This window comes from Boleophthalmus pectinirostris, unplaced genomic scaffold (genome assembly GCF_026225935.1).
Source record: "Boleophthalmus pectinirostris isolate CB_2022bp ecotype Guang Dong unplaced genomic scaffold, ASM2622593v1 HiC_scaffold_5, whole genome shotgun sequence".
NCBI lineage: Eukaryota > Metazoa > Chordata > Actinopteri > Gobiiformes > Gobiidae > Boleophthalmus > Boleophthalmus pectinirostris.
This window is the reverse complement of record NW_026571404.1, coordinates 30931327-30958632: the sequence shown is the minus strand read 5'-3', so window position 1 is coordinate 30958632 and position 27306 is coordinate 30931327. Positions and strand designations below refer to the sequence as shown.

The following is a 27306-nucleotide window of genomic DNA, read 5'->3' as shown; positions in this document are numbered from 1 at the left end:
CTGAGATTATATTCTTTTTACGGACAATCGTCTTGAGTCTGGATTAAAAGGACTTTTATTAGTGCAGACTTGTGATGTGAGGAGGAGCCTGTGTGAGCAGTGAGTGTTGGAAATATGTTAACTTTGAAGCTAGTTAGCTGTTAGCTGCTGTAGCTCCCGCACATAAACAGGCTGTTTTCTATTGGCCTATTGTAAAGTGACTATATTGTCCGTATATTTGTTACTGGACCAGCATTGATATGTAAATGAACTGTGAATAGACGTGTGAATGATCCACATTTATGCATATAATTACCGCGGTGCGCACGTTTTTACTGCTAAAGGCTAATAGCGGTAGTTTCTTTTCTAGCTAGGAGTTATGGGTCGGTCGCGATCGAAGCGGCTCTTAGAGCCGACTCTTTGAACAACAGGAGCATGTTTCTTATTGGGAGCCGTGTTTTCTCTTTTTCTCACTTTTTCTCTTCAAGCCGCTTGTAGACCCGTAGTTTGACAGCAGCAGCGGCTGAAAACGAAACTTTCAGAAATCTGCGTGTGCATAGGATTTAAAAAAAAAAAAAGTGCATATTTGGCTGCAGTTCAGCATAAAATGAATAAACCAGGACTAATCTTGGTCTTGAGAGAGAGATAGAGACCGAGTCCCGACACTCAGTCCTGGTTCAGTTCTGGTTTAGTCCTGTTTCACACATGGTTTAAATCTGTTTTAGTCCTGGTTTAGTCCTTTTTCAGTCCTGGTTCAGTTTTAGTTTAGTCCTGCTTGCAACAAAACAATCTCAAGAGTCGCTTGGGAGCCGAGCCAAAAGAGCCAGTTCTCCAAAAAAAAAAACTGGAATACCCATCACTTGTAGCTAGAATGTGATGCAAAAATGCCATTAGGCCAATCTACTGTATGTAAATATGATGTAAAGAGTCAGAATAACAATAAATGTTGCCTAAATAAACCCAATTTAGAATCCACTAGAGCCAAACCTAAGTTTTTTAAACAATTCAAGATTTACAGTGAATTTTTACATCACTAAATATATCGGCGATTATATCGGCTATCGGCAGCGCCAACTCCCATTATATCAGTTTCATATCGGCCACAACAAAATCCATATCGGTCGGGCTCTAATTTAATAGATATTTCACGCCGCTTAACTTATTTTCTCTGCTAAAAGCGATAGCACTACTGCATGACAGGTAACAACACTGTGTGATGATGTCATCAGGCCGTGGCTTCACTGAGTTGTGCAGGTGTGAGTGCGGATCCTAGAACCCACAGCAATCATGCTTGACCATGGCACGGTTCTTAAATCTTAGTGTGAGCGCCCTTAAAAAAAAAAAAGTAACGCAATAGTTACTTTCTCTAGCAACTAGTTACTTTTATAATAGAGTAATTCAGTTACTAACTCAGTTACTTTTTGGGAGAAGTAACTATAACTAATTGCTTTTTCAAACTAACATGCCCAACACTGGTTAAGATCAGGAGCAGTTTATGTCCTGTGCCTCCTTCAGACTCCCATCAGCAGAAGAAAGTATTTTTTCTTAGATACCGACTGTAACAGATAACATGAAAAAGTACTATTTACTTACAATAGTTCCAATGTCATATTTTGTCAGGTTTTCCAATATTTTTCCTGTTATGAACTTAAAATAAAAAATAGTTAAAAGTCAGATACGGCTCTGTGAATTGCATTGTGTACATAAAAGCACACCTTTGCGGCAAGTGTATCTGTCATTTTAATCTCTCCTAGATATGGGTACAGTTTTCGACTGAGAATGTTTTCTAGAATTTCTCGTGCCTCCATCATATTCCTATCAGAATCCTTGGAATGAAGTATTTTTTCAAAGATGCCGTCTAAAACACAGACAATAGACACATGATGTTCATATAGGCTAGTAAAAATAAAGGCAAAAGTAAAACTCAAGACCTGTGAGCTCGATGTATTCTTCATGTTTTCCTCCGTGTTTTTCTGCATGTTGACCACAGGTGTGGAAATCTCAAATTTTTTATCTGCTTTGAGTAAGGCATCTCTAATCCTGTGATTTATATTATGGACAGATTACATTTACAACACATAAAAATATATATTATATCTTTTATATACTTACATCAGCTCAATGCACTTGTTGGTTTTGTGCTGGTAGGCCTTTCTGTGGAGAGAACTCCTCGTGTGGAACATTTCATAAATATTGGACAGCTCCTTAAGACAGTAAAGCCACTCACAAGAATTAGATCACATATTCAAATGATGAATTATAATCATCTGCATTAAACTAACATCTCAAACCTTGTCTCTTATGCAGATCTGCTTTTCACCATTTACCTCGATGACTCTGGCAAACTTTATGTAGCGGTTGTGGTCAAAGCTATTCTTTATTCCAAGGTGATGGCAGTCTCTGTTCAAATGGAGTCAAATGTAAGTGATAAAGCACATCCACCTGAAATGTTCTGAGACAGACCAAACCTTGCAAAATAGTCAAACTTGTCCACATCGATTCCAGTCCTTTTGTTCGCCACTATCTCGTAGAGGAAAGGCTTTGACGGACGGCCTTCGTATTCTCCCTATTTGAATTTAAACACATTCAGACTGAGGCAGTCACAATAATCCAGATCTTGTAACAGTTTTACCTCATTTTTTGGTCCATTAATCATCTCTTTGATAAAGGCTAGGTCATTATCTTTATCACCTTCAGATCTTCTACTCAGCATCTTTAACTCAGACTCCAGGTCAAACATAGCTGTTAGCTTTAGCCTTGCCACTATGTGTTCAAACATGTCAATGGACATTTGCTCATGCTGCCATGGAAATATTAGACATTATTGCATTCATATTAATATTAATATGTTACCAAATCTATTCCTTACTTTCCATCCATTATTATTTTTTACTTTAGGCATGAACATTCCATCAAACAAGTGGGAAAATGGCCCATGTCCTTTACAAACATCAACAAAATATTAAGAATCATTACAAACTGAAAACATAAAATATTTTCTTAAACATAAATTACTGATTGCACACAATGCTCACTGTGATATAGTGGTACATGTTTGATGAAGTAAGAAATAGCTTATTTTATAATGAATTTTGCTCACCCAGATCATGGCAGAGACCAGCTATTTCCACACAAATGATGTCTCTCTTATCAATTCCAAGTTCTGGTTGTTTCTCCTTTAAACTTCGCGTAAACTGTCCTGCTAAATGGGCCACTCTATAAAATTGTGTGATCTGTATTATTACATTTTTGTTTCACGGTATTTCATGTTTTAAACATATTTGAAATGTATTTTTAATTTCCCATTAAGTACGTAGCCTACCCGAGTGAGTGTTCAAATCTGTTGTGGGATGCTCCTGGGTAAACGAAATAGGCTCCTCCCAGCTGTTTGATGCTGCGAAGTCTCTGAAACTCGGGCGTGTCTATGATTTTGACCAGAATAGGGTGGAACTCCATATTACCATGGACAGGGTCATTAAACACCTGATGAAGCGTAATTCAAAAGTTTAAACTAAAACTAATTAGACCTTGAGTGTTTTAAATGAATGTTATAGTCCCACCTTTGATCCCTTTTCCCATTCTGATGATTCAGAGTTGGATGGTTCCATAGCAATACCTCCTTAAATAGACTGAAATTTGACAGCTGTGTTTTATTAAAAAAAAGGAAAAAAAAAAAGAAAAAAAGGATAATATAATAAAAATAGAAACAAGTGTTCAATGTTTTATTGATAAAACAGTCTTTACATCTGTATCTAGTTTTAAAGTAGAGTAGGGCTGTGCCAAATATTGGAAAAGGTTGATATATCTCGATGATAATGCAAAGTTTAGATCGCGATCAACCAAACACATTTAAATTGGCAAATCTACAGTCAATTCCATTGCAGTAACAATGCATGGTACTGTAGATGAGCTCTCTTGTTTAGGTGAAAGCTCTGAGACAGGTCCAGAGTCAAATTTAGTCATATTGTGCAAATTTAAATCAGAATCAAGTCTCTCCTTCCCTCCGCCTCTGTTTGTGTGCTGCCCCTGCTCCCCCTCCCAGTCTCTGTTCCAGTATCAGCTCCTCACCTTTTCTCCCCTGTCTCTCCTCTCGTGCTTCTGATCATTAGAATCCAAGGTAAGAAAAGTAAATGACAATTTTCTCACCATTTATGAGTGAAACATATCTTTTTGTGAGTCTTTTCAAATGATGGTCAAATTTGATAAAAACCACAACGTTTTTTTTTTTTTCTTAAAAATCCACATAGGTTAACAAAATACACACAATACAAATGCATGTAATTTTATAAGTAAGCATAGTAAAGTATGCAAAATAAAAATAAAAAAATTAAAATCACCTGTTCTTGCTGCGTATTGGTCCCTCGAGGTGCCACAGATGCAAATTCAACTGGTGATCAGGAAGAGGTGCCTGCATTTTATAGCTCACCACACCTGGTACCAGGATATCCTAAAGCTGTGTAACCAGTTCTCACGTCATGGCCACTATTTGAATCTGACTTGGCTGAAGCAACATCTGAAGTACACACAACATTAAAAGTTTATGAAACAACTCCATGAGGAGTATTTTAACAGTATTGTTCAGTTATGGCTATATTTCACAGGCTTAACGTGTGGCTTCATATGCTTCTTTGAATTTCTGTATGTCTCAGAAACATGATTGTAATTTTAACATTTTCAATGAATTCATTTATCCCTAATACAAAGTATTAGGTTCAAACCACATGTCTGTTGTTTCAGTTTATTTATTGGCCTGAGCCAGTAACGTAGTAACTGGCGAGGGCTATTGTTCTTCGTGAGTTTATGTTCTTTTATTATTATTTTTCCTTGCAAACGATTTTGACCCCCTGAACGTCGATGAAAAGTCCCCAAACCGCGTATCAGATTGAGCGGTCTGGTGAAAAATTTGATAAGATGGGCATTGCGACAATGCCCAAAGTGACCCCATTCAACAGCAGCCCCTGGAAATGTCAAATTTTAAAAATGAATTGGAGGCTCAGACACATATTTTGGCGTAGGTTCACGAAATTGAGAACAGTGACAGAACTCAAGGAGACAAGCAAAAAAGCCAATCATTGTGTAGCCCTATGACGAAGCTGGCCATATTGGATCAAAAATTTGTCCGTTTTGACTTGGGTGTCTACAAAAAGATTTAAGTCCCCGGGGTTTGGTCCAAATAAGCTCAGATTTGACATCACATCTGCAGACATAAACTCACAAAAATGTTAAATTTTTTTTGGGATACTCCTTATGGTTCGCCCGTAGCATGCCGGCAAAAAACGCCTTCATTTCCTCTTTCTTCTGTGACCTGTCACGGCCACAGGCATTATCTTAGAGAGCTCAAATTCAAATCACAATTGTGTGATCCAGGCCTGAATATAATGAAATATGAAATCTAATAAAAGTGAACTCTATAGCGCCTCCATAGACAGGAAACTTCAACATTATCGGATTAGTACCAAATTCGGGGATTAAATTCTATGCATGATTACAAGCAAAAAAGTCTATTACAGCCATGGTGCCTTTTCCACCATTGACCAGCAGGGGTGCAAAGACTCCAACAAAAAATAGCTAAAAAGTTATTACACACACAGGCTTAGTCCAATCATGCTGAAATTTGAATCATTAATGCCTGATCACGGCCTGAATATAATACACTATAAAGTTTATGAAAAGTGAACTTGATAGCGCCCCCTAGGATAGACATGAAATGTCAACATTATCGGATTTGTACCAAATTTGTGGATTAAATTCTATGCACGATTACAAGTCAAAAAGTCTATTATGGACATGAGGCATTTTCCATGGTTGGCCAGCAGGGGCGCAATGAATTCCCCCCAAAATACTGTAAAAATTATTATATGCACATGTTTATTCTGATCGTGATGAAATTTCTATCAGTTATACACTGCATGCCCCTAATTCCATTGATATGTCAAACACAATTATCAGTGCTACAGCGCCACCTATAGGAATGCACAAAATTTACTATAAGGAGAAATAAAATTTATTTCACGTTCATTCATGAAACTTTGCAGAACATTCCCCGACATGCTCCTGATCATAAAAGTCAATGAGACCTCTGCCCTAGTTTTTAAACTTTTGCCTCTAGTATCGTTCACATTATCCAATTTTAAAAGCACACTATGTAACTTTTCTGGTGGAGGATGTGTTTTTATGCACAGTCTTAGTCTGACAGTGCTCTTGACCATTAAAGTCACGTGACCTGTGGCTTAGTTTCTGTACTTCGCCTCTAGAATTATTCACATTATCCAGTATTAAAGGTACACTACGTAATTTTTCTGGTGGACAAGCTGTCGGCCTGAGCGGCTGTCGGGAAGAGAGACTGGGACCCTAGGGCGGCAGGGAAAGTCTCAGTCTTGATCCTGTTAGATCTGAGTGCTGCTTTTGACACTGTCGATCATGGGATCCTCTTACATAGACTAGAGGACTGGGTGGGCATCTCTGGTTCTGCACTAAACTGGTTCAAGTCCTATCTTGAAGACAGGAAATACTTTGTTGAAATTGGAAACTGTGTCTCAGATCACATGGCCCTGACCTGTGGAGTGCCCCAGGTGTCGATCCTGGGCCCCCTTTTGTTTAGTCTGTACATGCTGCCACTAGGTCAGTTAATGTGTTTTACCACAACCATGCAGAAAACACTCAGATCTATGTCTCACTGGCAGCAGGACACTATGGACCAGTGGACTCACTTTGCCACTGCATCCAACAGATCAGTGGGTGGAAGCAAAACAACTTTCTCCAGCTAAACTCAGACAAGACAGAAGTCAAAGTCTTTGGCCCACAGAAACAAAGAGACAGTGTCAGCAGTCACCTCCAGTCTCTCTCTAAAACCTTCAAATCAGGCATGAAATCTAGGGGTAATAATGGACTCAGACTTGAACTTATAATAGCCACATTGAATCAATAACAACTGCAGCCTTTTACCACCTAAAAAACATATTAAAAATCAACGGTATACTGTCTAAAGCAGACTTGGAGAGACTTATCCATGCGTTTGTCTCCAGTAGGTTAGACTACTGTAATGGTCTGCTCACTGGCCTTTCCAAACAAGCTGTTAGAACAGCTGCAGAACATCCAGAATGCTGCAGCTCGGGTTCTGACTTGAACTAGGAAGTACGAGCACGTGTCCTGCACTCAGATCTCACTGACTTACTGTGGCTGTGCACCAAAGTACGTCTCTGACATGTTGGTGCCATATGAACCATCTCGCACTCTGAGGACCTCAGAGACGGGCCTCCTGCTGGTTCCCAGAGTCGGGACTAAACACTGGAAGTCAGAGTTTCAGTTTCATGCAGCTAAATCCTGGAACAGTCTTCCTGAAGATGTGAGACAACCCTCTACCTTGACTCTGTTTAAATCCAGGCTCAAAACAATTCTATTTAGCTGTGCATATGACTGAAAGATTTTCATTCTGCACTCTTCTCTCTCATTTAATTTCTCTCTTTCTTTTTTTTTATTTTATGATGATTATTTATACTTTGATTTGTTTGTATTGTTTTTTTTTTGTTTTGTTTTTTTCTTATTCTGTAAAACACTTTGAATTACTTTGTAAGAATTGTGCTATACCAATAAACCTTGACATGCCTAAGAAATGGCTGCAGTGTATACTTATATATACTTATTTATTCTGAATACATGCTAGTCACAGCTCATAATCTGCAGCAGGGAGGGAGAGGTTCTGATGAATGATGAAGGACCTTATTCATTGGACCAGTTCTACACAATTTATAGAATGAAAAAAATATAGAAGTGTAATTTATCTAAAGATGCTTTGCCTGATATTCGTTTCAAAACTATTCTAGTTATTATAGTTATTCTTCACTCTATACATTTTGAGCATCCTAATTATTCACCACGATGTTTATAAGTGTACTCTAAGAAAACTGGAGGTTTGGTAGTGGTCAGAGGGATAGCACAGGTTAGTAACCTTGCTGATGCCATTCTGCAACAGAGCATCTGTGGCTACAATAGTAGGTTACCATGGAGTATGGAGTGAATGTACAATGCATGGAACTGTTGTGATTTTGGCCGTATGGAAAAGCTTTATGTAAGATTAAAAGATGATGATTTTTTCTTTGGCATAAAGGTAAAACTAACAACTAGCATGCTAATGCACACTTTCTAATTATCGGACCAAAGCATACTTTGTAATTAGATGCTAACAGCACATGGCCTCAGGAGATGCGAATAATCTTCAGATGCAGGTTTCTTCATGTTTGCCTAGGTAAACTCTCAAAACCTATTTTGATTCTTCTTGCTGTTCCTCTTTGTTTATTTTTGCTTTGCACTCCTCACAGTTTACTCAGGATTGAAATGACTATTTGGCTACAAACATCGAGGCTCTCCACTTGCAATTGAAATCATGTTAGTCTAAATGGCAGACTTGGACCTATGATGGGGAGAGAGATGCACATGTGCTCTGACCACGGGAGCAGAGGGGAGCGAAGCTGTGAGTCAGCCCCTTTGCGTGCCATGGAGTAATCCCACCGCCTCGTACAGTCATCATGTTGGAGGTCTCACAGTTTATGCTCAGTGTAGACCCCTAAATCAGAAGATCAATCCGCTACGCTGTTACTGGCCCGCAGCCCAGAGTCTCGGCCTGTGATGTCAGCCTCCACAGAACCTAGGCCCCATCCATGACTTTACTGGAAGAGCCATAAAAGAGCAGAGGGAGGGAGTTAGAAAGAAGCCCTGAGCTGTTTACAATCACAGTGTGGTCGTAAGGTAGGGCTGGTGCTTGTAGGTCCTTTTTAGGTTGTCTAAACGAGTAAGACTCTGTGTCAAACAGCTACCAACAGGGGATGGAAAACATTGACGGAGACATGTAATTGCACTTATCAGGATTAGTATTTGGTTTCCTTCACACATGTTATAGTGATCATGTTTGGTGAGGTCATCTCTTTAGAGCAGATGGATGCAAGAAATGCCCTGTTTGTTTTTTTCATTAATTTCCTTTTAAATGTTTGCAATAGCTATACTGCTTTACCTTTCATGACAACAGAAGGTGGCAAACCTAGTTTTCAGTTGTTAAAATAAGATATGCCTGACTTTTAATTTACCATGTATTTCTGGTGTCAAGAGTCTTGTACAGAGTTAATGGGCCATTATCACGCTTCCGGGTTTTGTGGGCGGGGTTTGTCGAGTTTGTGCACTTCCACTTCCGGCGCAACAACAACAATGACTCAAACGACGGCTAGATGTCACTGCTCTTTTCAAATTATGAATTAATCAACACGATCAATGCATATTCTTTGTAAATACTTTGTAATAGCATTATAATGGGCAAAAGAAGTTACTGGGAGCAGGACAAATGTAACATAGACACAAAAAGGAGCAAAAAGTCAGCTTCAAACAGGTGTTCTCGCTCTATCTTTTTTATTTTCTCATAGCATCGTGAAGTCCATTGAAGTCTGAAACGTCTCGGTGCTTTGTTTTCTCAAAGCACTGAAAGCCTGGTTAAAGCGGACTTTTTTCTTCTTTACGTGCTAGCAAAGGAGACACTCGTATGCCGACGTTAGCTGGCTGAAACTGAGAGGGGAACGTTCTTCCTCTCAGAATACAAATGACATGGGTGAATTTACTTAGCCTCATTTCAAAATGAATACTCTTGCTTTTGTTGGGTATGTTGGGTAAACCCCTTATATCCATACACCAAACTGACGTTAGCATAAGCTAACCTACCTGTTCTAAAGCATAGGCAACCCCTGTCCCGACATACAGTCACTCCAACAGACCCGCACTCTGTCATACCGTCATTTCGACAACCCTCCACCCCGACATGCCCCCATTCTGACACCGATGAACCAGGACTAAACCAGGACTAATCTTGAACGAGCGAGAAAGAGACAGAGAACCCCCATCCCGTATTGGAGGGTATTTGGCGAGCTCTGTGCCATTAGAGCGCGCAGAGCTTTACGCACGCTGCTCTGGTGGCAGATGCCAGTTAACGAGTGCGTAAAAGTCCGCAACTTTAAAGGTTGTATGGAGGATTTTTTTTTTGTTTCAAATTGTCAATGATAGCATTATAGAGGTGCAGTAGCCTTGTAATTATGATGACCAAATAAAAGAGAATAAAAATTCATCAACTCTGGACGTGGTGGGGCCAGCTAAACATTTGCCAATAGATAACGACACTGCCTCGTTATCTGTTAGCTGACAGGCTGTCAATCAAACTCCCTACGTTTCTAGCGTAACTGACTTGCCTGCGTGCTGCCGTTACGTGGTTTACGTACGCCTGTCACGCAGTCCGCAGACGCAAGACGCACCAAAGCAACAGTTCTTAGCGGCTTTTTTGACCTATATCTTCCTCGCAGTTAGCACAAAGTTTGTTGCAATGGCAGACAAGAATCCAGGAGCAGTTAGCCGCAAAAGAAAGTCAGTTTTTGAGGTCGCTGAAAGAAGAAGACAAGGGGAAAAGCAGCAAAGCCAAACTAAGGTGATTCTTGGAGATTCATTGCAACGATGGCGCGACTGAAGCAGACACAGGGTCTAAAGACTGACGCACTGGTCGCCAAATTACTCCTGGACAGGAAACTTCTGCTTATTATGAAAACGTACTTTATTTCCAAGAGCTAGACAAACGTTTTTCCGGACACGAAAGCGATATCCTATGTCTGAAAACGTAATTTTCAAGGCAAAGAAAGAGTCCGCTTGCTGCTGCGTGTTGTAGCTAGTTCATTTGCACGGAATCTCCGCAGCACCCTTCTCTGCACCCCTTCCTGCTCCTGTCCCCGCTGCCCGTTCCGCTCTTCCCGCTGCTCCTCACTTCTCTGCGCATGGAATCTCCGCGCACCGCTCCCCTCTCTCCTCTCCTCGCTCCCCGCTCCGCTCTTCTCCCTGCTCCTCACTTCTCCCTGCTCCTCACTTCTTGTTCGCGCACGAAATGTCCGCGCAGCTCCTCCCCCCGCTCCTCACTTCTCCATCTTGCCTAACCAACACTGTAGTTAGTTGTTTACAAGTCATGTGCAGCGCACCGGCTGTAAACAAACCTGTTTCTGGCGTAAGGAGGAGGCGGGAGGAGGCGTTTCTACGTAGGGAGCTGTGGGGGAGGGGGGGTGGTTTCACGCATGCGCAACATTTGAAAAAGGACAAACAGTCGCTGGATTTCTCGTTCCTTGGAAAATCCTCTATACAACCTTTAAGTGCGCGCACGAGGAGAATGAGCGCTGCAGCCGCCTCTTTATAAACTTTTATGAATTTATAAGGGACCGACACATTTCTGGGTCCCTGTGTGAGCCGCTCTGTCCTCTATGACCAGGTATAATTCTAATCTTTTAGCCCTTATTCATGAAAATATCCAGATTCCTAAATCATCTTTTTAGTGTCTCTATCTGATTGCGAGCCCGGCACCACTTCTCTCTCGCCACACGCTGAGCTTTACAGCGCATTCTCGTGCGCCCTGGTCTTTGGCAACAGGTAATGAATGTCTCCTGCTCCTGTCCATTCACAAAAATGTCCAAACTGTCACACAATTCAGTTTTTCGTAGTTTCTCTGCTTGGCCGTATCATTGCGCCTTGAGCCAAATGCGCGTCACCGCGCACTTCCACCTGCAGTGTCAGGTAACGCCCCGTAACCTCTTCATTCATAAAGTTCCAAATTCTTATGCATCTGTCCCTTGTAGCCGCGCTGCTCGGCTGCACTCGCAGTACCAGGACCTTTACGCACAGTGGTGCGCCTTCAACAATAGGATTCTGCCACTCCGACCAAAGGATAAAGAAATGTCGGAGTGCAGGGACGTTTGATAAAAAATGGAAATGCCGCTACTCTGACAATAACACGTCAATATCGGAGTGATGGTATGTCGGATCGGCAACTGTAAAGTTATGTTAGCTAGTAGCCACTCACCTTCATAGTCGTAGGTGAAATTTTCAAAAAATAAACTGTGTCCGTTGTCCACTTTGGAGCGGGCTGTGATTCAATGTTGATCAATGAGTAATTTTGTAATCAGTAAATTTATAAGGGATGTAGTCTATGTAAACAACTTCGGTTCGTCCATCATGAATTCAGTCAACAGAGTGACAATTCACCGGAAGTAGGCGTGCACAAAGGTCACTGAATGCGGAACTACTACGTATCAGCGTGATAATGGTTTATTACATGAACATGCTAATAGTAGGGCTGAACATTGACTACTGCAAAGTGACTAATCGACTACTGAAATGACATTTACTTCTAAAATGGACCCGATGTGATATAAAAAAAAGAAAAGTTCAATTTGAAAATATACTGTATAAAGTTTTATGTTGTTTTTAACACAAACTCTTCATATTTAGGGTTTTTAGAGTTCTTCTCTCAAACATAAAACACACTGTTCTTTTGATGTCATGTGGTAGTACAGTGCTTTAGGATCATTTGGATAATTTCAGCCCTGGATCTCCAATCTCTACTGAACAAAAAGTAAAAGTTAGCCATTAACTTAAACTACCACTTCATTACAGCATTTTGAGCTTTGGAGATGTAGACCAATCAATAATGCACGATTACTTAAACGTGTGTGAAATAAACAAAACAAAACTCCAGGTATGTCTTTAATGAGGTAACAGTTTAACATGGCTTAAAGCTCACAAGAGTCAATTTTGCATAATATAGGATCTTTAAACAAACCTCACCCAGTTAATATTGGGTATATTAACATGCAGCCCAACACAACAACTTGGACAGTACAATGACATTATTAGTGTGTCTCTATCCTACAATCACTCCACTGCAAGCTAGCCAAGGATATACAGATTTATAGGCCAGAGGTGCCAGAGCAGAAAAAGGACTCTTGGCTTAATGCTGACACATCCTTTAGCCTCACTTAAGCTCACAGTAAAATGAGTGGGCAGTTTCAAGCCATACTTCATTATAATCTATGTTATTAGGAGTTCCTGGCTTATTTATGCATCTTTATTTAATGGGCTCTAAGGTAAGGGTACAAAAGGAGAAAAAGCACAAAGACTGTTGGTCCTGTTAATCAGTGGTGCTCAGTGACAATGAGAAGAGCTGACAGCGACTAATTTAGAAAACTGCCCAGCCTTGTTTTTCTCTGCTAAGGCTATTTCCATAGGCCGTCTTTGAGGAAGCCCCCATAGTTTTGATACTTATCTTCTTTACTAGCTTTGAGTATCAAACTGTAGCCTCAATAAAACATTATTTTACATTTTGTTCATTGTAAACTGCAATATTGATCTAGAGACCCCGTCTCTTCATTGTTGCAATACGGTAAGAAGCAGATTTGTTATTGTTGAAAAAGGCAAATGTGACATTTTTGAACCCTACATGTATAACACCAAGTGAATTTTTTGCAAATAAGTACAGAGCTGTGGGTGGAGATAGGGGGTATGTGAAAAGATTTTCTAGCTTCAATGCAGGACAATACTGGTGCCACCAAGTGCCTCCGCTCAGTTTCATTTCTCTCCAGCAACTAGTCAGGAATCAAAATACACTAGATGGTTTGCAAAAACCCCAGAAGTGCATGTTCGGGCACCAGCAAATCAGCGAAGACAACAATTCCCAAGATCGAGGATTTAAAGCTGGAATAAAGAGAATATTTGGTGAATTTCAACAAGGGGAACGACGTTATTGCCCTTTTCCCTACAGGATTTGGGAAAAGCTTAATATGCTAGTTAGCCCCGTTAGTGGTGCATTACATACGTCACGACCAAATAGCAGCGATTGGTTAAATGATAAAAAGTACCCGTCTACCGTCGAGCGAACAAAATCTAAGGTCAGACAGTTTGTACGAAGTAAAACGAAGTAAAACCGGCTGATGAATCAGGCTAGGACAATACAGGATTCCACATGCATGCGTGCAGGGAACACCAATACAGTATATCATAAAAGTATGTTTTACAAAATATCTCTTTAACAAATTATCCTGTACTCTTGTCGCAAAGGTGAATCAAAACAACTGGACTTACTAAACCTCTTTCTACCTACACTTTCAGTTGGGGCTGACACCTGTTAGCACACTGCTACATCTGGTGGAATCTACAGTCAACTAACACAAGGTCCTGACCATAGACTGAAAAATAAAAAAGTGGACAATGCGAGTGTGATGTCACCCGTAGTGTTCAGCCCCACTCAAATGAAGCTCACAATGCTAATGGTTATAGGAATGAATTTGGAGCCAGTTCTATATTATGAATAGGATTTTTTTTGACGGACAAAGTACCGAACCAAAACCTCGCTAACCTCCCACCGAAGTCATGTAGAGCAGGTTAATACGAACATTTTAAGACCAAAATAACGAGGCTCACATTAGCAGTTACAGAGAGGGACAAGAATATTCCAATGTAAATCAAAGGGAGCCGTGTTCAGTAGGAGCCGGAAGAACCTGCGTGTGAACTTTCTATTTTAACATGGTAAAGGTGTGTATTGTAGGTGACTTAGCTCTAGACTTGTCAGTTTCTTTCATGTACTTATTCTGATATTAAAATCGCAAATAACTATTGTATGCTCTTTATACTTGAAATATTATGAGAGTAGTCACGATGGATGGAAGCTCCAAATAAGTTGAAGCTGAAAGTATGATATATTGGAGAAAATATAGATCAGTGATAAAATTTAAACTAATTTATCACAGACATGATAACGCTGAAGGACTAAGCAGAACTAGCTCTTGTTCTACACTAAAATGCACTGTACATCCTTTTGCCCTCTTCTGTTCAAATGATCAGACATGGATGTATGACGTTTTTGACAGCCTATAATGGAATATTCTGGAAATCATTGAATAATTTATCCTCCCAGCCTACCAGACTCTGTATCATTCTTTGATAAGACATAGCCCCCAACCCCAAACTCTCCTCTTTCACCACCTTGCAGATTTTACTCTAGCCCTCCTCTCATCCCTCCTCTCCATGGCAACGCGTGTCGTCTTGCATTATGCTCCCGAGAAGGTAATCTGGTAGTCTGAAGCAACTGTTGATGCCCGTGGATGCGTGTGCGTACGGGGATCGGGGTGCAGAGTGTGCGAAGGTGTGGGTTGAGGGCCCTAAGGTGAGAGTCCTCCTCACCTGTTCTATTTGGATCATAGCGACAGGCTTTGTTAGCGCCAAAGTAACATCTCTCACCTCTGCGCGTTCTCTTTGACACGTGTCAGGAACTGGGCAGGGCAGTTCATTGCTTTAATAACTAGGGATAAATCAGTCCAGCTTTTTCAGTTCTGATCGCGATACTTTAGCTTTAAGTATGTGCCTATTCCAGATGTCAGCCAATACCAGTGCAGAGACTAATAACGTAATTTATTACCTGGTCCCCGAAGGGTTGACCAGGTTTTGTATTCACCCTGTGTGTCTGTGTGTGTCTGTGTGTGTCTGTGTGTGTCTGTGTGTGTCTGTGTGTGTCTGTCGACCTGCGATAATTCCACCATTTATGGCCCGATTGTTACCAAATTTGGTACGTGGGTCAAGCCCCCGTGCCCGATGCTGCAAAAAAGTTTGGTGACGATCCGAGGTCATTTGAGGTCACACGGGTCAATTGAAAGATCACGTCATTATGAAGGATAGGCAATTTTGGCAGTTTCTGAACCATCTGGGGGCTAAAATATTCCCCTGATCATCATGTGTGACCAATATCACACAGATGTTCATGGGCACTGTACAGCTACACACATTGCATTGTGGATATAAGGATCATGTAATATGAGCTGAGCTCCTCATAAACTGGCTTCCGTGGTGATGAACTGCCCCCACCGATGCCTCATGGGGGACCAGGTTGCTATCTCTGATTGCGCTTATTTCCTTTTAAACAAAAAACAAAAAACAAAAAAAATGTGTTATAGCTGTTATTTTTCTGTATAACAAAACTTGTGTAAATGAAAGTTCAAATATTATCAGATTTTCTGGGCTGACTATGACCAGGAAATACTCTTAAATTCACATGTCCAGCCTGGTTATTATCTGAAGTGATATTTGGAGCCATATCCAACTAATTTGTCAGTATCAGTGCTGATATCCGATGCCAGTATTGGATCACTGCATCCATATTAATAATTCCTCAAGGAGGTCTGTCACAATAGCACATTTTAAAGCTCAATATAAATATGTATCGATAAACTTCCGCACTGTCATTGTAGGACTTCCACGTCTGTCTGATTTGATTGAGGTTTTCTCTGGAGCTCCCCCTTATGGATCCAAGCTGTATCGAAGCAGTGGTGATGTTTACAAATGATTAGACTTACTCAGTGTGGCTAGTGCTAATTGCTATTGATGATTAAAAGCCTGTCGCAAAAGGGCTAATGCTGCTGACCCATCGACCAGAACACAACCTGCCTCTATCTGCAATTCGATCTGCAGTGTGCTCTTCAGGGTGCTTTATAAGTCCCTGATAAAGACATACTGATAGTAAATCCTCATGCACTGATTGGGTAATTTTACTCAGAGACAGAACAGAAATTTTAGTTGATGAGAAAGTCATTGTCTTTGTTTGTAGCTGGAGGGAAATTAAAGGAATGCCAGGGTTGTTCTCAATTCGATACATGATAACATGGCTCATATGGTACGATATCACAATTTTTCTGAACTAAATAGAAAAAAGGTGCATCATGTAACTTTCTGGTAGAAGGTCCATCATATGCCTTTTTCATGGAGATGCTATTGCTTTGTCTGGAAAGTTTCATAATATGGGATTTAACTTTTTATCATCATTGAGAACAAACCAGGCCAAGTTACAGGTCAGATCTCAGATTTTCTAGGTAGTTTTGAGCCATAAACCCAAATGTAATTTAATAAATGGCACAGCAATAACATATCCATAGAAACTCGAAGGTAACAGACCCCCAACCGAAAAGTTACACAGAGCACCTTTAAATTCCTACTTACACAAACTTTATGTGAATACACAGATTTTAATCACTGAACAAGTGAACATGTAACAGTGTCATGGCAACACATCAGTATGGCAGCTCGCAATATTGATACTGTATCTCTATCAATATTTTGATTTTGGCAAACCCCTAGTTAAACTTATAAATAAAATTTTATTCATATGTTGACAGAGTGGTTAATGCAGTTATCCCTTTTGAAATTCTCATAATTATATTTTTGACATCTAGAGAAAAGATGAATCCCTGCATGTATCAACTGAGATTAGCAAGATTGGAAATGTTGCTCAATATTGACATAGTCGACTAATCTGCCGTTCCACTACATCCCCATTTCTCTATTGGATTTGGATCTGTGAGTGTAGAGGTCGTACAAGCAGAACATGTTGTCTTGTGTCCAGAGAACCACTTTAAGATGATGAGCTCTGCAGGACTCTCCTGCTGGAAGAAGTCATCACATGATGGATGCTGCATTATATAGAAAGGCCCTGGCATTTAAACAGTGCTCACTGTTTAATGAGTGTGCCAAGACAGTATCCGACACATCACTGCACCAACAACAGTTTTGTACATAGCATGTTTCCATGTTGTCATGTATCAGGACTTAACCTTGCACAGCATTCTCATTCTCTTTACACAAGATTCTCGTTTGTTAACTCACACATATCGTAAGACTCATTCTTTGAGTACACCCTCTGTATGGTTAATTGGGTACGCAGACCAATCACAACACAAACAAATATGGCACTGTCGACAGACATACTCCAGACTATTTTAGCATCAATACAGACTATTTAGTTTGTGGAAAACATGTAGGAGGTAAAGGCTTTTCGCATTTGTGGAAGATGTTGTGCTTGATGATGTGCCTCTCAACTGGATGTTACAAAAGTTCAATGTTTCAGCTTGTTCCACTGTTGTGACTCTTCGACCAATCAGTTTCAGATAATCAAACATTTGGGTGTTGCATTGATGTTTGATTTCTTTTGCAGCAGTTCTGTAGTCTGGTTGAATGCTTGTGTCTGATACCCTCTGCTGGAAACCGTGGCCAGTGAAGCATTTTGAATGAGAGATACTAGCAGCATGGCTTTGGCCAAGATGACTCTTAAAAGTCTCTTAAAAATCACTGTTCTCAATCAATGCATTTTTGTTTACAGAAGTGTATGGACATTTTGCTTACAAATTGTACAACGACATTTTTTATTGCAAAGCTTTGTTTGACCTTCAGCCGGTTTTCTTTGAACACATTTGATTCCAGAATTCCTCTCATGTCTCTACCTGAGTGCATGTTATAAAATTGCCAGTGTATGTACTTTTTTTTTTTTCCTGAGAGGATTGTCTCAAATTTGTCCTTTCTGTCAGAACCACTGCTTTCAGTCGATTGGTTAGTGTCCTCCGCAGATACGATTACTGGGTTTTTAATTTATTATAGTGTCTTTTCCTAATAACAAAACAACATGGCGGCAGCTGCTTTGGCTATATATTTATATATTTTTAACTGGCACTGAGCCTCCCCAGCACGCCTATTTGAAAACGTCTTAAGATGATCTGACATAATTCCTCTCCGCAGTTGCCGGGGTCTTATATTTCCAAGAGCTCGTCAATCAGGGCACCGGTCAAAGCAGTCATTTGTTGCTTATCCGTGGAAATGAGACTTAGGCTGCAATGAGAGCTGGTGCTGAGTGAGGAGAGGAAGCCTGCACAGCCCTGCAGCTCTGAGGGAGTCTGATGGAACAATATGAAATCAAAGCTACTCGCTTACAGCTCTTTGCACTCTAGTGTCTGGGATCAGTGCGCAGAGCCTACATACTAGTCTTCTCTTTCAGTCCAGTTAAAGAAGACATATTGTGCTTTTGGCTGCTATATAGTTATAATCTGTGAAACCCATGGAACAATATGAAATCAAAGTCACACTGTAGTGTCTGGCATCAGTGCACAGAGCTGTTTCTCTGTACTAGCTGTCTCTTTCCCTTATTCTCCATCTATGAAGTTAAAGCAGACGTTTTGTGCTTATGGCTGCTATATAGTTCTAATCTGTGAAACCCGTGGATCATTGATACATTTTAGACATTTAATAGTTGACTGAACATTCTTTGATAAAGGTTCAGTTTTAAACTAAAAAGGCCAGTTTGTTTAGCTGGTTTACATGTTTTGGGCACTTCCTGTAGCCTTCCTCAGAAGCGCAACAAATGCTTCTGTCTAACAAAAATAATCGCCAATTCAAAGTTGGGAGAACATTGATCTGAAATGACTTAAAAGAAACAAGTCCACCTACTTCCATGTTATAAATTTGCAGTATCCAATAGGAATTCAGTTTTCAGCCTCTCCTATAGGTAGCGCTGTTTGGGAGAAGAAATTTGCAGTGTGTTAAACATACATAAATGAAACGAAACAGAATATAACAAAGTTAGTGTAATATAAGCCCTTTAATATTAGTATTGTGTATTTCTTCCCTAACCCTGCTTGACTTTATATCACAGTGAGGCCATGTCGTCTCTCATTCCTCTCCATGTGTTCCCTCCAGTGTTCCTCTTACCCCAGCCCCCTGCTCTCCCCTCTCCCTCCTCTGTCTGCGGGGAGAAGACGGAGTGGCTCACTTGCACAGAGCTCACAGTTAATTAGGCTTGGCCATGTCACACGTCCATTGGCTGGAGCCTGGGCTGGAGCTAAACCCAGTGGGGAGGCCAGCAGCTCAGAGATGGAGATCTGGAGCATTTGGCGTCCAGTAACTGCCTTCTGCTGCTGTGGCCATTCCACTGCTCCCTGGAATCCAGTTTATCATGGAGGACTTCAGATGCATTCTTTACCATCATTATTTAACATTTTTTTGCCCTAGGAAATGCAAATTCTGTTTTTATATAAAGTCCACATTGTCCTCCTGTCATCATAAACCTTCTGATGTTGTGTATTGCTTGAAGGTCCTGTATTACACAAAATGGATTCTTGTGAGCTTTTAGCCATGTTATAATGGTGTTACCTCATCAAAAACATTCCCGCAGTTGTTTTATTTCATTTGCACATGTTTTAGTAATCATTTATTACTAGCCCCGTCTACTTCTGCAGATCAAAATGCTCTGTTCCATCTTGTCATGTCATCTAGTCGTAGTTTTCAAGTTCCACAGTATGACAGTAAACACATAAACACATCAAAAATACATTAAAAACATGAATCACTTCTTTGTGCAGGCTTGCTTCTCCATAGATCTGACCATTAGTCTGTCTCTGTTGTGATTACCGGTTCAAAGTTTATTTCCATACTGTGGAATAATCAACGTAAAAAAAGACAAGCAGGGTGCAGACTATCCACCAGAAAAGTTACACAGTGCATCTTTAACCTGAATATTGTGCAAATTGACAGCAAGCATGATGATTAAGACAATTTTTATCAAGCTATGGTTATGACTAACAATTTTCTGCAATTGTTACTGGCCCTTCCACCCTTCCACCTCTCCCTGAAGAAAAAAAAAACAAAGTTTAATACTGATCCTTGTGAGAAAAAAGGTTGGGGACCACTCCTCCGGAATGAAGTAAACATGCCTCTTCAATTGTTTGTATCTCTCTCGCATTCACACTGGCTATTGTTCACCAAACCCATTTTATCAATAGTTGCTTGCCAATATTGATTCAACATGAATTAATCACTTGTAGAATAATCAATGGAACAAAAAGTAACAGCCATGCATTTTCAGAGAAGGCCCATAGATCTGTGGGAAACTGCATTAGCCCAAACATGACCTGAAACTGAACTCTGGAGGTCAAATCTGCAGAATCGTTTTACCATGATTACAACAAGTTCTCCCATTCATTTGCTCCAGAGAATGAGACTGTAGTCGATTACAGTTGTCACACACCAAGGACTGCTGTAATGATGATGGGAATTAAATTGTCTCTTCGCCTTTGTGTCATTAGCGTGTGTAATCTGACAAATTAGCCGTTTTGAGGATCTCTTTTTCATTTGCTTCATTGGAAATGCTTATATACTGTTTGGCTTCTTACCTTTTGCACCATTTAAAGTTAGATGCTTTTATAATATACCCTGCAATTATTACTTGTATTGCGAGTTGCAGTGAAAACCTGTTTCATTCATGACGTAGGGAAATTGAGGTCAGAATATTTTAATTAGTAAAATTAAAATTAAAAGTTAAATTTTGGTTTCAGTGAAAAATGTTCTACAATAAATTTTGTTTAATTTTGTATTGAACGAAAACATTTCAGTTCTTAATGGAAAATGAACAGGAACAATTTTAAAATTTGTTTTGTTAGTGACAGTTAACAATGGCTTAAGAGCTTTGTCACATGGTACATGTTATTAGCCTTGCCAGCAAGAAGAATTCTTGTAAATTTTGTTCACAAACTCACTTTCAAGCACTTTCAGCAACATCCATCCCAGATGATGTGTAGAGCTCACTTCATATCAATCTGGTGAGAGTCAGGTTACACTGATATTGGGCTCTGTCTGCAAATAATAAACAATAGCACAGCTCATGCATTGCCATTTCGCTCTCTTCCTCCACCTGTCAATTGTTGGTGTGTCTTCGTTGCTATAATAGCACTTTTTTTGCTATTCCTCACATTTCTCCTAACATGTGTATTCACATCACAAGTTTTTGTTTTTTTAATAGAAAATTAATGTTGTACCTCTTTGGACCTTTACAAACCTATTCTGAAATACATTGGATTCTTGTATTAGTTAATCCTTTTTTTTTGTTGTCCTTTTTAAAAACACATTAATACTTTATATACTCTAATACAAATTTTTCCTTTTTTTTTAAATTTCTAGTCTAAGCCTTTTACACCTTTGTGTTGCTGTGGCTGGGTGTGTTTCTCTTGCCCTTTTAATCTGATCTTTACGCCACAAAACTATGAACCTCTCCTACAGATTGTGGACGCCCTTGTGCATTCCTCCACTAGGTTAACCCTGTGTACAGCTCTTCAGATGGAGAATCATTTTCACTCCCCCCTCCACTGGTCTCCCCCTCCTATCCTCCTCTGGTCTCCCACCTCCACTGGTCTCCCCCTCTTCGCACACTCGACATAAAAAACTGAAAATCCCATTCTGTCCATGACATTCTGCGTGTGTAGCAAAAACATATGAACACTATACATCAAAGTGTGGCGGAGTGCACTGGAGAGCAGCAGTCTGGAGTCATAATAAGCAATAGCAGGGAATATGGGCGCCATCAAATTTATCTTATTACCATAGAGGGACCATCGAGCTGACTGTGTAATATGTCTCACCACTTTGTATTAGCAATTAATTTGAGCTGGTGTTTAATTGGCTGGTGTGTTTTAAAGCCCTTTTTCTTCTTCTCTAAATGTTGTTTTTTGTCTCCTTGCAGGCTCTACATACAGCGTGCTCTCAACAATGCCCTCGGACTCAGAAAGCAGCAGTTCACTCAGTAGTGTTGGTACGTATTATGATGGAGTACATTTGGATATTTAGTTATTTTTAGTGTTTTGAAAGTGATAGGACGAGGTCTGTCACAATAACACATTTTAAAATATGTTTTACTATACTATACTTTTTTTTTTTTTTTTTTTTGAGCCAATACCTATATCCAATATTTGGCCTACTGCTGTTTTTTGCATTTAAATATAGCATGGCCACAAATTTATATTAAGGATGCATTGTGTAACTTTTCTGGTGGAAGGACTGTCAAATGCTGTGATTGCTTTGCTTGGAATCATCAACCAAAAAGTTACATAGTGCGCTTTCATGTTAAAGTAACAGTCACAAATGAACTTTTCACGTTTGTAAAAATAGTAACAACATTTTAGTGGGATATAAAGTAATTTGTTTAATATAGTTGTAATCTTTATGCAACAATACAGCCATATAATGCTTTTCTATTTCCATTTTGACTCTTTAGCCTGTTTAAAAAGGGCGCTCAGAGACTATAGCAACGTGAAAACATATCAGTATTGAATAGCAGTACTGATATTGGCTGATGGCAATATGGACAATTTGGTGAAATTAAACTACTGTATTTCATCCAACTGACTCAATAATGCAAGATAATCCCAGTAAACCTATTTTTAAATATACTATATCATTAAAAGGCTTGTGCCCCATCAAATAACAGATTGAACCAATAATTGGCCTCAGAAGTCACTTATTTAAACTTACAGCACAAATCTTATTGTACAACAAAAATCAATAGCAACAACAAAAAATAATCTCCCAATTTTTGCAAAGAAAATTTACACACAATAAATATAGAACCCCAAAATGTATTGATCCAGCTTTAATTTCTTGAACGATATAGTAATTATCCTGACAAGCCTAGTACCGCCTACTATTGTCTACTATTGTAATTTTCTAGTAGTTACAATAATATTTTCTTGGGGATCTACTATGTAACAACAGAGCCCAACCCTTGCTCTCTCTTTGTCTCGTGGAGGAAGTTTGCGGCACTGTGTGTGTCTTAGCTTTGACTCAGTTCCAAATGACTCAGCTGTGTTACATAAAGCTCCAAAAGAGCCAAATATTGAGCCAAAGATGAACATAATCCCAGATTTCCTGCTCCTGTCCCTGCCATCCGTGTCCTTTTTAGTCAAGAAAACATTTCCCTGAGATGATGGCGTCTTTTGAAATCTGAAGCCTTTTAACATAAGTCTCTTTAAAGGGCCCGTCTTACACTATTTTCTGATCTATATTATAATGTTGCTTCCTCAACAGACCTGGAGTTGTATTTTGTTTTGTTCACATGTTTAACACAAAACACTACATAGTTAGTGTTCTTCTCTTGAACAGAAAACACTTGCCGTTAACTTGAAAACTACCCCTACATGACATCACAAGGTGGAACAGAGCATTTTGAGCTTTGGAGGTATAGACAGACTAATAATGCAGGATTACACAAGCATATGAATGAAACAAAACACAATTCCAGGTATGTTTTTGATTAGGGAACAGCATTATAAAAAGGGTAAATGCTCACAGGAGTCAAATTTGCTTAATATAGTATCAAATAAACACCAAGAAACGGTGGATTAGTGTTTAAAATGTCCCAGATCTTAAGACAGCAAAATGTGACTGAACTGGGATGATTAATTGAAAACAAAATAGGCCAAGCAAATATAGACCAGACCACACACTGATGTAATTTCTCAAGTTTGTGGTGTCATCTCTTCTAATCGCAATGGAATTCTAGTCTTATTCAAACTTTTAAGACGATAAAAACTAAGTGAAAATCTTTATGAATTGTTGTTGTTGATGGTACCTGAACTACTGAGTCACAAGTATATTTTTTTATTCTAGATTCATTACATTGATTGTATTGTACTTGAACATCTGATGCAATGTGCAGTAGTTTCATTAGTGGGATACATGCTGATTGTAATGGTGCTCTGAAGGGTGAGTGACTTAACGTGGAGAGAAAGGGAGAAGAGACTCAGAACATAAAAAAAAAGGGAAACATGTTAACACGTTTTTGGCGTGCATTACATTTTCAAAACAATGAAAGGTAACAGTTATGTAAATGTTATTTGTAGAAGTAAAATATCTTCTAACATAACTAATTAAACAATATTAACTAGTAAAGAAATACTGGAACCATTTTTTAATTGAGCTTACGTCAAAATGGCACATATGTTCATAATAAGACAGCAGTAATTGTCAGTATAGTTATAACATATGACTAGTTTACTCATATCATACAGCTCGACTTTTTAATGATACAAACTCCCCATCTATTTTAGGTTCGCCAGTTAACGGTGAAGCATCGTCTCCGCCTCCCGCCATAAACGACAACCGGCCGTCTGCGGACAGCCTGGACCCCATCCTGACCCAGCTGAGGCAGGTGACCAGGGAGAGGGATGAGCTCCGCAAGCGCCTGGCCCTGGCATCGCCCGGGACCACCTTCGACGACTGCAGGTGCCAGCCTTTAATTAGATCTGTCCTCTAACAAACTGTCTGCTTATATCAGTGTAGTTTTTTATGCCTGACGGGACCTACAAGTCACTTAAGGATGACTTAAATTATTACTATGAAGTCTTAATTGTTTAAAAAATAACAATGTTTGTAATTCATACGTTTTCTTTACACATGTGGGGATTTTTTGGTAAATTTTTGTAATGCGATTTCAGCTGTAGAGGGCAGATTTTTTTTTTGTTTTTTTGTTAGTTTTTTTCATTCACACATGTTTAACTTACAAATCCTGCACATTTAGGCGGAGTTCTTCTCTCAAATAGAAAACACACTATTCCACTTTGTGCTGTCATGTGGTAATACAGGAAGTGCTCAACAATGTTTTTAAACTCTATACACTGTCACCAGAATCATTTGGGTCATTTCAGACATAGAATTGTCAATTTCTACAGAACTAAAGGACAACTGCTTCATCACATCACAGAGTGGAACAGAGGACTTTGAGCTTTAGAGATGTAAACAGACTAACAATAAAGGTTTACTCAAACAACAACAAGTGTGAGTGAAACAAAACACAACTCCAGGTATGTTTTTGATGAGTTTACAACATTGACATGACTTTCAGCTTACAAGAGTCAATTTTGTGTAATATAGGACCTTAAATAATGATAAAAAGATCTAAACTATGAGCTTTGCAAGTTTTATAAGACTCCATGCAGTCTAGATATTAAGATATCCGCTGAGGACATAATTCATCTTTAATAATTGCAGTCTTTGCGATCTGCTAATTGCAACCATTCAAATTACGTTTCATCTTACATTAATCTTTTTCCTTACACTGGAATAAATGTCCTCTATCCTTTCCTTGGGCATGATATAAATAAAAGGGGTATTCTCATATTTGTGCTAATCCTTTTACTTGCTGTTATCTATTCACTATTTGGTCAGTCAAACGTGATAAATCTGAATAACCTATGGATACTTTGCAGTGACATCGCGTCGGGGGTGTTCTACATGTGTATTGTGTATTGGCAAAACGTTCTCTAGTTACCATGGTGACACAATGCACACATTAGTAAACACTGCCAAAAAGTTTTTTTAGATTCTCTGAAAACTTCAGAAAAAATACGAAATGGATCGAAACAGGTCATTTTAGTGTTCATGATGCGTTTAGGAGTTTGATATTAACAAAAAGGTGAGTGATTAACTGAAAAATAATATAATGTTATTGGAGAGTGACTTGTTTAACAGCACAAATCCACTCATCTGTTGTAATTCTAACTAAATCAGTCTTTTTGGTCAGAGTTGTTAAAATAAAAGTCAGATTAAAATATAACAAAGCCTCAGACAGAGCACGCCTACTGTTAGCACCACACCCACAGGGAATGTTGATGACATCTGTCTGCTCAAATACTCCAGTTCTCATTTAACACAACGCTAACAAATCCACCTGAGGAGCTGACACGCTAACAGACACATATGCTGTCTTTGCACCTCACTTTGACAGACTGAAGGTGATAAGTTATAATTAGATTCCTATTAAATGTGTGAACAAGTGAGCTGTGAGATGAGTAGTACTACTTCATAATACTGACTGCTTTTGCTGTCTCCAAAGGCATAGACCTCACTACAGCTAGAGGTGTGCAAAAATATCGATAGTTTAATTTCATGATACAATATCATTATTGTTGGCTGCTATATCAATATATCGTGAAGAGTATTTAACCCACCTGCACCCCTAGGTACATTTTTGTACATCGCAACTTTTCTTTTGTGCATAATAACTTTGGCTATATTGCACCAAACAGCACCAAAATTTGCCAGTTTTTGTATTTTGTGATTGTGACGGAGCCAGTCCGTCTATGATTTTAGGTGGCGTTTCCCCCCCCTACACGTAACCGCGGTCTGCACTGGCGTGCCCGCGCGCACACACGCTGAGTCATCCCGCACACACGAGTTCATTCCCCGTTTCCCCGCTGTTTCATTCATTCACGCCGTATTCACTATTATCGCCTTCTCCCCTCTTTCCTCCGTTACTAATTCGCCAAGGGTGCACACTTGAGCGCGTTAGAGTAATTTATTTCATACTTGTCTCGTACCTGTCCGATGACGCCGTCTCTCTCTCCTTCGACGCGGCGCCTCTGCCAAACCGAGCCTTTATTTCCTGGTAGTTGAAATAGGCGCTGTTCGCGCCGTGGTGCTGACCATGTGACGCGCATTATGTAATACAATTTTCTTTACGTTTTTCAGCTATTATTTTTGACATGTAATGTACATTATTACTGTGTGCTCAACGTAGCATAGACAAGGTAGGTTTATGGTTAAATTGTTTGTCTTTAGAATGATTTTGATATATTGCTCAGTGGGAGGAGTCAGGGGAGTATAAAGGGGAGCCGTTCCTGGCTGTTAATCAGTCTGCCACCGGGTACAGAGCAGGTAACGTCGGTGTGCTGTACAGATTCTTAAAGGGGACAGTTAACGCAGAACTCGACCCTGTTTCTTCAACGTAAATACTTTTTGGATTGTTTTGCTCACTGTAAATATTCTGCACTGTTTTGGGATTTTTGCACTTTGGACACTGGCACAATAAACCACCTGCACTCAGAATCTCAATCTTGCCTAAGTTTTTGA

At 39.6% G+C, this 27306-nt stretch overlaps 2 protein-coding genes across 3 annotated transcripts in view; one reads left to right on the top strand and one right to left on the bottom strand.

The window, feature by feature from the left end:
• The window catches only part of dlg5a (discs, large homolog 5a (Drosophila)), a 95609-nt gene that overhangs the window by 15721 nt on the left and 52582 nt on the right, over positions 1-27306 (top strand). The window contains 2 exon segments of the mRNA XM_055162578.1: positions 22145-22213; positions 24507-24681. Coding sequence (XP_055018553.1) covers positions 22145-22213; positions 24507-24681 — 244 coding nt within the window.
• Positions 1572-26805, bottom strand: LOC110173637 (deoxynucleoside triphosphate triphosphohydrolase SAMHD1-like). 2 transcript variants are annotated; one of them, XM_020939661.2, is made up of 14 exons: positions 26775-26805; positions 21165-21261; positions 4317-4492; positions 3540-3622; positions 3302-3462; positions 3080-3195; positions 2849-2919; positions 2612-2779; positions 2448-2545; positions 2307-2379; positions 2092-2183; positions 1911-2019; positions 1695-1837; positions 1572-1626 (listed from the first exon to the last, which is right to left on the bottom strand). In XM_020939661.2, the coding sequence occupies exons 4-13, from the start codon at positions 3585-3587 to the stop codon at positions 1787-1789; spliced, it is 987 nt and encodes a 328-aa protein (XP_020795320.2). In that variant the 5' UTR covers positions 3588-3622; positions 4317-4492; positions 21165-21261; positions 26775-26805; the 3' UTR covers positions 1572-1626; positions 1695-1786. The 2 variants fall into 2 exon arrangements, with proteins under 2 accessions (XP_020795320.2, XP_020795319.2); XM_020939660.2 differs by lacking the exons at positions 4317-4492; positions 21165-21261; positions 26775-26805 and having other exon boundaries at positions 2271-2379; positions 3540-4061.

What these genes read in the sequence shown, in the direction of transcription:
- LOC110173637 (XM_020939660.2), bottom strand. Translation starts at nt 3,587, where the DNA reads ATGGAACCATCCAACTCTGAATCATCAGAATGGGAAAAGGGATCAAAG. An exon ending in AATGGGAAAAGGGATCAAAG is followed by an intron (nt 3,463 to 3,539) that starts GTGGGACTATAA and finishes ACGCTTCATCAG; the next exon opens with GTGTTTAATGACCCTGTCCA. An exon ending in AAAATAATAATGGATGGAAA is followed by an intron (nt 2,780 to 2,848) that starts GTAAGGAATAGA and finishes TTTCCATGGCAG; the next exon opens with CATGAGCAAATGTCCATTGA.